Consider the following 9,396-nt stretch of genomic DNA (forward strand, 5'->3'; position numbering starts at 1 on the left):
ATCTGGAGAGGACAGAAAGAAAAACAGTGGATGGCAGCATTGCAGAATGGGTGGGAAAACCATCTGCAGAGGCCTAGGCCTTGAGACACCACTTGACAGACCTGGAGATGTCTGGAAAAGTTCTTCTATGCGGCATGTCAGTGACATCACAGGGTTAAGGGAGAAGAAAGAATAAAGGCTGACTCTCTACGGACTGGAGCCCATTGGTATAGAGAGTGAATCTGTCTGGAGTTTCTGAAGGTAAGGGTTAGTGGGCTGCCAGTCTCTTGCACCAACATGTCCGAGTCCTGGAGATGTTATCCAAATCTGTTGTCGGTCTGACGAGTACAGTGACAAGGTTGTGACAGTGTGCCTGGACACAGCCATAATCATTGCCTGTCTGAACAACACAGATCACTTCATCTTTGTCAGTTTGTGTGTCGAACAAAGGTTTCAAGAATCTCCTGTCACTTCAGTTTGACATTGATCCACTTCATTTCATGCTGTGCTGGACTTGGTATCTTGTTATTGACTGTGGCACACAGTAGAAGAACCAGCATCAGTTTGGTCAGGTCAGGTCATTTTTAAGAAAAAAGATATTCTGGTAATAAGAATAATGCCTTAAGTATTACAGAAATGAAAAGATTTGATTGCATGTATCACTTTTAACTGTAGAATATTATCATTGCTTTGTGTACATCATTTAAGTGTAACTAGAAATTAACAAATAATGAGGCCAGGAGATGAAATGATTCACAAATAGTAAAGAGTGGTAACTCTCTCCATTCACAAGGGACACAACTTCAAGTCAGTGCTGCTTACGCTACCGATTCAGCTAGCACACAGGTAAATAAAAGGTACATTGGAACAAACCCAAACACTTCCTCGAAAAAGGAAGCACCGGGCCTGTCCTTATACCGATCATTTGACAAATGACTTGAAGTTGTGTTCCTTGTGATTGGAGAGAGTTACCACTCTTTACTATTTGTTAAGTGTTACTAGGTTGTGAGAGGCGCTGTGGCGGAATCAGTTAACTCACTCAGTACGGCCAGTCCTCTCTTCTCCTCTACACAGACCCCTCGGATGACCAGTGGGTGTCTGAATGACCCAACCTTTAGCTTCCGTCATCAGAATTGTGATATTCTTTGTCAACATTCACGTCTTCAGTATAAGAGCCTTCCGCCTGCAATATTTTGATGATGGTAATTGGGGTGAAACGCTGTTAACGTCGTCTCTTTCGCCGTTCGTATGGAAAGAGTTAAGCTGTGAACTTTCTGACCTAGTGGTCAGGGTGTGAGGCCCCACTTGGCATGGTGCTATTGCGTTTTACTGCAGTTCCCCTCACTCTCCCCAGGTGTGAATGGGTACCTGACTTTTGTTTGGGATTGTTAGAATGGCAGAAGGAGAGCATTTGGACCCATCTTTCTATGCCGGGCCAGATGTTGTGGATACAGATTCACTGCCCCAGTGGGTGTTAAAGGCTGTGATTGTGATGCTGATGATGGTGAAAGCAGTACCAATGATGATGATGATGACGGTGATGATTATGAAGGCAGTAATAATGATGGTGATGATGATGAAAGCAGTAAAAATGATGGCGATGATGATGGAGATGATGAAAGCAGTAATAATGATGGTGATGATGATGGTGATGAAAGCAGTAATGATGATGATGGTGATGATGATGAAAGCAGTGATAATGATGAAAGCAATGATAATGCTGGTGATGATGATGGTGAAAGCAGTAGTAATGCTGGTTATGGTGATGAAAGCAGTGATGATGATGGTGATGCTGATGAAAGCAGTAGTAATGCTGGTGATGATGACAGTGATGATGATGGTGATGCTGATGAAAGCAGTGATGATGATGGTGATGATGACAGTGAAAACAGTGATAATGGATGGGTACCTGACTTGTTTGGGAATGTTAGAATGGCGGAAGAAGATTTGGGGCCTATCTTTCTGTGCCAGTCCAGACATAGTGGATACAAATTCACAGCCCGAGTGGATATTGAAGGCTGTGGGTCCATTAACCATTAACAGCTGTAAGATAATAATGCTGCAAACTAAAAGGATCTGACAGTGGCATTGTCAACGTGTAAGATGATAATGTTGCAGACCCAAAGGATCTGACTGTGGCATTGTCAATGTCAACATTCCCACCAGCGGAGCAGAGATTGGAGGAGCCTTTGGTGAGCAGCATTTTGCCTTTCAGACCTTTTTTTTTACATTTTTTAGGAGCAGGGTGTCTCCTGACCTTGATTCAGTTTTCACCACCACCTCTTGAAACATTGGTTTGAATGTGCAAGCATTGGAGAGGGTGAGGGAGGGTGTATGGAGCTGACCTTTTTTCTGTATGTTTTTAACTCCCAAAACAGTGCATGTTCTTAGAGAGGCCTCAACTCTTTCTTTCATATTTTTAACTGTGGAAACTTAATGTGTGTATGCATACATAGATGGTTTAATGATAGGTGTTCCACTTAGAAAGTGAAGTAGAAAAAAAGGCTAAGACTATGAATATGAATAGTTTTTAGATACACATATATATCAGGTATTTTCAGTATGAATTTCATAATTGCATGATGGCCAGTCATAAATTTCAGTCATTGTAACAATTCATGCCAGGACAGTTTTTCATCAGTTTTGTCCCCAATGTTAATACCAAGAGATTTTCATCCAGTTTACTGATGTCAACATTTGGTTGTTAGACTGCTGTCGGTTCAAGAAAAGTTTCTTTGTTTTTACTGCAGACTACCTTACACATGAAAAATGATATATGAGCATTCAGTTTATTTAAATCATTGGCTATGGTTAACAGTTTCTCACTGTACAGTTTGCCCCAATGTCTTTGTATGATGGTTTGTTGGTGTGCTGTGACAGGGGGAGAGAGATGTCTTTGTATGATGGTTTGTTGGTGTGCTGTGGCAGGGGGAGAGAGATGTCTTTGTATGATGGTTTGTTGGTGTGCTGTGACAGGGGGAGAGAGATGTCTTTGTATGATGGTTTGTTGGTGTGCTGTGACAGGGGAGAGAGATGTCTTTGTATTATGGTTTGTTGGTGTGCTGTGACATGACGGGGAGAGAGATGTCTTTGTATGATGGTTTGTTGGTGTGCTGTGGCAGGGGAGAGAGATGTCTTTGTATGATGGTTTGTTGGTGTGCTGTGACAGGGGGAGAGAGATGTCTTTGTATGATGGTTTGTTGGTGTGCTGTGACAGGGGAGAGAGATGTCTTTGTATGATGGTTTGTTGGTGTGCTGTGACAGGGAGAGAGAGATGTCTTTGTGTGATGGTTTGTTGGTGTGCTGTGACAGGGGAGAGAGATGTCTTTGTATGATGGTTTGTTGGTGTGCTGTGACAGGGAGAGAGAGATGTCTTTGTGTGATGGTTTGTTGGTGTGCTGTGACAGGGGGAGAGAGATGTCTTTGAATGATGGTTTGTTGGTGTGCTGTGACAGGGGGAGAGAGATGTCTTTGTATGATGGTTTGTTGGTGTGCTGTGACAGGGGGAGAGAGATGTCTTTGAATGATGGTTTGTTGGTGTGCTGTGACAGGGGGAGAGAGATGTCTTTGAATGATGGTTTGTTGGTGTGCTGTGACAGGGGGAGAGAGATGTCTTTGTATGATGGTTTGTTGGTGTGCTGTGACATGACAGGGGAGAGAGATGTCTTTGTATGATGATTTGTTGGTGTGCTGTGACATGACAGGGAGAGAGATGTCTTTGTATGATGGTTTGTTGGTGTGCTGTGACAGGGGGGAGAGAGATGTCTTTGTATGATGGTTTGTTGGTGTGCTGTGACAGGGGGGAGAGAGATGTCTTTGTATGATGGTTTGTTGGTGTGCTGTGACAGGGGGAGAGAGATGTCTTTGTATGATGGTTTGTTGGTGTGCTGTGACAGGGGGAGAGAGATGTCTTTGTATGATGGTTTGTTGGTGTGCTGTGGCAGGGGGAGAGAGATGTCTTTGTATGATGGTTTGTTGGTGTTCTGTGACAGGGGGGAGAGATGTCTTTGTATGATGGTTTGTTGGTGTGCTGTGACATGATGGGGAGAGAGATGTCTTTGTATGATGGTTTGTTGGTGTGCTGTGACATGACGGGGAGAGAGATGTCTTTGTATGATGGTTTGTTGGTGTGCTGTGACATGACGGGGAGAGAGATGTCTTTGTATGATGGTTTGTTGGTGTGCTGTGGCAGGGGAGAGAGATGTCTTTGCTGTGACATGGGGAGAGAGATGTCTTTGTATGATGGTTTGTTGGTGTGCTGTGATGGGGGAGAGAGATGTCTTTGTATGATGGTTTGTTGGTGTGCTGTTACAGGGAGAGAGATGTCTTTGTATGATGGTTTGTTGGTGTGCTGTGACAGGGAGAGAGATGTCTTTGTATGATGGTTTGTTGGTGTGCTGTGACAGGGGGAGAGAGATGTCTTTGAATGATGGTTTGTTGGTGTGCTGTGACAGGGAGAGAGATGTCTTTGTATGATGGTTTGTTGGTGTGCTGTGACAGGGAGAGAGATGTCTTTGTATTATGGTTTGTTGGTGTGCTGTGACAGGGAGAGAGATGTCTTTGTATGATGGTTTGTTGGTGTGCTGTGGCAGGGGGAGAGAGATGTCTTTGTATGATGGTTTGTTGGTGTGCTGTGGCAGGGGGAGAGAGATGTCTTTGAATGATGGTTTGTTGGTGTGCTGTGACAGGGGGAGAGATGTCTTTGTATGATGGTTTATTGGTGTGCTGTGACAGGGAGAGAGATGTCTTTGTATGATGGTTTATTGGTGTGCTGTGATAGGGAGAGAGATGTCTTTGAATGATGGTTTGTTGGTGTGCTGCGACAGGGGGAGAGAGATGTCTTTGTATGATGGTTTGTTGGTGTGCTGCGACAGGGGGAGAGAGATGTCTTTGTATGATGGTTTGTTGGTGTGCTGTGACAGGGGAGAGAGATGTCTTGGTATGATGGTTTGTTGGTGTGCTGCGACAGGGGGAGAGAGATGTCTTTGTATGATGGTTTGTTGGTGTTCTGTGACAGGGGAGAGAGATGTCTTTGTATGATGGTTTGTTGGTGTTCTGTGACAGGGGGAGAGAGATGTCTTTGTATGATGGTTTGTTGGTGTGGTGTGACAGGGGAGAGAGATGTCTTTGTGTGATGGTTTGTTGGTGTGGTGTGACAGGGGAGAGAGATGTCTTTGTGTGATGGTTTGTTGGTGTGTTGTGGCAGGGGAGAGAGATGTCTTTGTATGATGGTTTGTTGGTGTGCTGTGCCAGGGGGAGAGAAGCACACTGGAGGGGGCAGAGAGTCTGGCAGCGATGCATGGAAACAGTACATGCGTCGTTCCACATGGTCAGTTGTCATATTATAATTATTATTTATTTATTTATGTAAGCTTATCTATTATTTATTCCCTCGTTGTTGTTGTTGTTTTTTTTGTTTTTGTTTTCTCAAGGCCTGACTAAGTGCGTTGGGTTACGCTGCTGGTCAGGCATCTGCTTGGCAGATGTGGTGTAGCGTATATGGTTTTGTCCGAACACATTGACGCCTCCTTGAGCTACTGAAAACTGAAACAGAAAAAAAACCAGTTGTCACATCTTCATGTTCTTGTGGTTGATGGCAAATGATAGATTCATAAAGATACACAGTAATATTATCACGTGCACACATTTCTTATAAATGCATATATATGTATGTATATTTATATATATGTGTCATAAATATTACTATGCAAAAAAATACACACAAAAAACAGTCTTATTAAATGGTAGATTAGTTGCATAATCCAATCCCTCTGTCATGCCTTTCTGTTGAGTAGCTAAATCCAGGACTCTGTATTTTACTGCCACTGTAAAGATAGGTAGATGTGGTCTTGACTTGCAGCAATTTGATTGTGGTACGAAAAGTTCTGGTTTGTTTTGTCTTCAAAACATTGCATGCTGGGTAACATAAAAGATGTAAATGCACTCATGCTCCTTGTATGCAAATCACACAGTGACAGTTTTTCAGTGATTCATCCTGTTGGAATAGTTCTGAATGTGCATAAAGTTTTGGTGCTTGTTTCAGTCATCATCACAACACAGGGGTTATATCAAATGTAAATTTACCTAACCTGGGAGGTAGGGGGGGTAACAAGATTGATCGTGAAAGGAGGAACTGGGAAGAGGGTTTAGAAAGAAATGAGGGGATGTGAGTGCCCATGTTTATTTCCTGAATCTGTACAGTTTAAAACTTTGTTTTCATAGTGTTACTTGAAGGCTTTTACAACATTTTCTCTTTGTAAAATTGCAGTACAAGTAGAACAAAAGCAGTTGATAATGTGACATGAACATGAGAAAGGCTGAGGATGTTTGTCTCATTTACTTCTGCAGCACCATCAACTTCAGCAAGGAGCTGCCCCTGGCTCAAGGAATCAAGTTTGAGTAACAGAACAGACAATCAGAAAGGAGACTGACGGACAGACAACTCAACGTTGTGTATTACAGTCATGGATATCAATTATTGAACAGCGTACAGGTGTTGTTGATGATGGTGATGATGATGATGATGATGATCATGTATTCATGATTTACCCAAAGGCTGGATCTGAAAACGTGTATGCAGTTTGTGTGGAATATTTACTGGTGTGGTGCCATGATGCAGGGAATTAAAATTGTCAAGAAGTTTCTTTTGAAACAAAATGTTATGTTTGCTTGGCAGGCTGCTCAGCAAGTTGATGTCAAGAGCTGAGTATTTGCTCAACAGGGCAGTTACAACTCATGCCCTCTTTGAACAATGTTGAATTGAGTAAATTTCTTTAAATTGATGATGTTTAACATGCACGTTGATTCCAATGCATTTCTTCCTAATTGCAAATTTTAAAACATTTTGTTATTTACGTTTTGTGATTATTAGGAACAGGTTTCTTTTAAAGAAGTAGAAAAAGAAAAAGATGTTTGTGATTTTTTGCCAGTGAAGAAATTAGGACGCTAGAAAATTAAAGATAGTGAGTTTGGGGATCGTGTATATTCCTGAGTGATTTTGACTACATTCAACAGGTGAATGAAACAATATTTTTCACAGAATGGGGGCATTATTGCTGAGTGAAATCAAATAAAATGTGTTTATCCAGTCTTACATATGCTAGCATATCGATTGTGTTTACAATTGGTTGTGTTTTGTTGTTGTTTTTTCTGGAGAAGCGGGTTTCAGTTTTAGTGTTATGTTAAAAAGATGTATAAGGTTTGATTGAGGAACATTTTGCATTTTGAAAAGGGTGAGTGGGTTGTTGGGGCTTAAAAAACAAGAAAAAACCAACAAACAAAAACAAACAAACATAGCTGACAGATTTATGTGAAGACTTTATGAGTGAACAAATTATTATCATAGTAATTAGGATGAAACAGGTTGCCTTCCATTTATTTCTACCAGTGTTTCTGAATGTATTTACAGCTTCAAGTTTTCAAGGATACGCAAGATGCTACCAAGTCAATGTTTTCCCATATGGTTGTGAAATAACCAAAATTATTTCCCCAGATGTTTGTGTCACAACCAGAATTACAGTGCACTGAAAGAACTTTTTGCGGCTGGTATATTACATATGTTTGCTGTCAGTTTTGAAGTTTAAAATTGAAATTAATTTTCCTTTCTTTGCTTAAAAACTTCTGAAAGCGTAAACTGGTCTGCTGCATTTGGATAGAAGGAGGTAGCTCAAATATAAATGGGCATAAATGGCTTCAAGGTCATGAGCAATGAAAATTTCCTAAACTTGTAGAGTTTATGAAAATGATTGTAAATCCTATGTTTTGCAAGTTACAGGAGAAAATGATTGTAAATCCATTTTTTTAAGTTAAGAAAAGCCATCAGTCCCTTTACCTCAGTGTTTGTGTCAGTGCAGAATGTCTCTGCATTGCAATCGTCAAGAGTATAAGAAAGTATTTAAACTATGGGCAAGTTGATTTTATGACGCGTCCTGAGAATGTATTGAGAGAATTCACATGAATGTCAAGATATGAACAATTACACATTTGTATTTAAACTGCAAGCACAACTGTATTTTGAAGAAATAAAGCTAATATTTTCTTCTCTATTGTCTATGTACTTTCTGTTTCTAATAGAAAAAGACCAAGCTGTCTTATAATTAAAGACTGCAATCTCTGCAATATGATAACAGGTTGAATCAGCTGTTGACATCTGACTTTTCTTAAACATCAGTGAATAAAAATCATGCACAAAAATGGTGGTTTTACACTCCATGTGATGGCCTAAAACTGTTTACATCAGTCAGGAAGGTGGTATTCTGTGCTTTCTCATAGTAGTCTACAGTCTGCAGCAATTCTTTTTTCCATGCTCTTTTAGAGTTCTAGCCAACTCCAACAAAGCTTAGCATGTACATGAACTGCTAACGCTCCAAGAGTTCTGACCAATCCATCTGACCTTGTCTCACAGTCAAGGTCATAGCAGTCCTGGTTTGGTTTGCTTGTGACAAGTGTATACGTACCTGTATCTTTCTACTTTTTTTTTTTTTTTTTTTTAATCAACCACTTTCAATCCTGTGAACATTGTTGCTTCTAAAGCAGAATGGATGTCATGACACTTAAGTATGTTTTCATTTGTGAACAATTTCCAATGATTCTGACAATCCATTAACTTTATTCATGACATGTTCGTTGAAGTACTTCATAATGATATGACAGTGCACGGATGTTCAGTGCTGGCACTTTAGTTGGCCCAGCGAAAGTTCATGAACCCAGGAAAGTAGGGCATGGATATAAATAAACGTGGCTGACAAACAGGCCGTGCCAGCGGCACTCGCTGTACGCTTGTTCAGCGGTAAATCTGCTTTGTTTCTTTCGCGCATCATCTTCCCGGATGGATTGGAAATAACGACAAAAGAAGTGGGTTTCTACAAAGAATGCAAAATGAGCTTTCCATTGACTCCAAACACAATATATTTTCTTACATAGCAATTGTTGCGGCAACGGTTGAAACATGCATGAAGAAAGAGAAGAGAAGGTCAAGCAGAAACATGATCGCAAAAATCGTAAAATTTAAATCCCTCTCTAAGAAAACATACGCTTATTACAATGAAATCGTAAAAATCACCAAAACATTTAGCATGCCTGCATGCAGATCAGCCCACCCTTTTGAGTTGTAGATTTTTTCTTGTCAGCACAACAAGTGTTTAAATGAACACACTGTAGCATGGTGAGTGCAAGCAGCAGGGGCATGTAGAGCAGGGTGAGTGTAATCGCTGCAGGAAATGTGTGGATGCTATGGAAGCGTGAGAAAAGTGGGGCAGGGGCTGCGGGGCCAAGTGAAACAAAGAAGGCAGTGTCCAGGTTTGGCACGCGGGGCCAGAAATACCGCGCGCGGTGAATGCGCCGGCCAATGCAGAGTGTGGTGGGAAAGTCTGGCATTAAAAAAAGTTTGACCCCAGACGCTAGACGCTGCTCGGAAAC

The 9,396-nt window shown here is 41.3% G+C and overlaps 1 protein-coding gene across 1 annotated transcript in view; it reads left to right on the forward strand.

The window, feature by feature from the left end:
- Positions 1-7,072, forward strand: part of LOC143281954 (alpha-aminoadipic semialdehyde dehydrogenase-like) — a 31,529-nt gene extending 24,457 nt beyond the window's left edge. The window contains exons 17-19 of the mRNA XM_076587279.1: positions 2,098-2,171; positions 5,233-5,308; positions 6,328-7,072. Of these exons, the coding sequence (XP_076443394.1) occupies positions 2,098-2,171; positions 5,233-5,308; positions 6,328-6,382 (205 nt within the window). The 3' untranslated portion in view covers positions 6,383-7,072. The remainder of the gene's footprint in view (positions 1-2,097; positions 2,172-5,232; positions 5,309-6,327) is intronic.
- The last annotated feature ends 2,324 nt before the right edge of the window (positions 7,073-9,396 follow it).

The sequence above is a fragment of the Babylonia areolata genome, chromosome 5, assembly GCF_041734735.1.
Source record: "Babylonia areolata isolate BAREFJ2019XMU chromosome 5, ASM4173473v1, whole genome shotgun sequence".
In the NCBI taxonomy this organism is placed as follows: domain Eukaryota; kingdom Metazoa; phylum Mollusca; class Gastropoda; order Neogastropoda; family Buccinidae; genus Babylonia; species Babylonia areolata.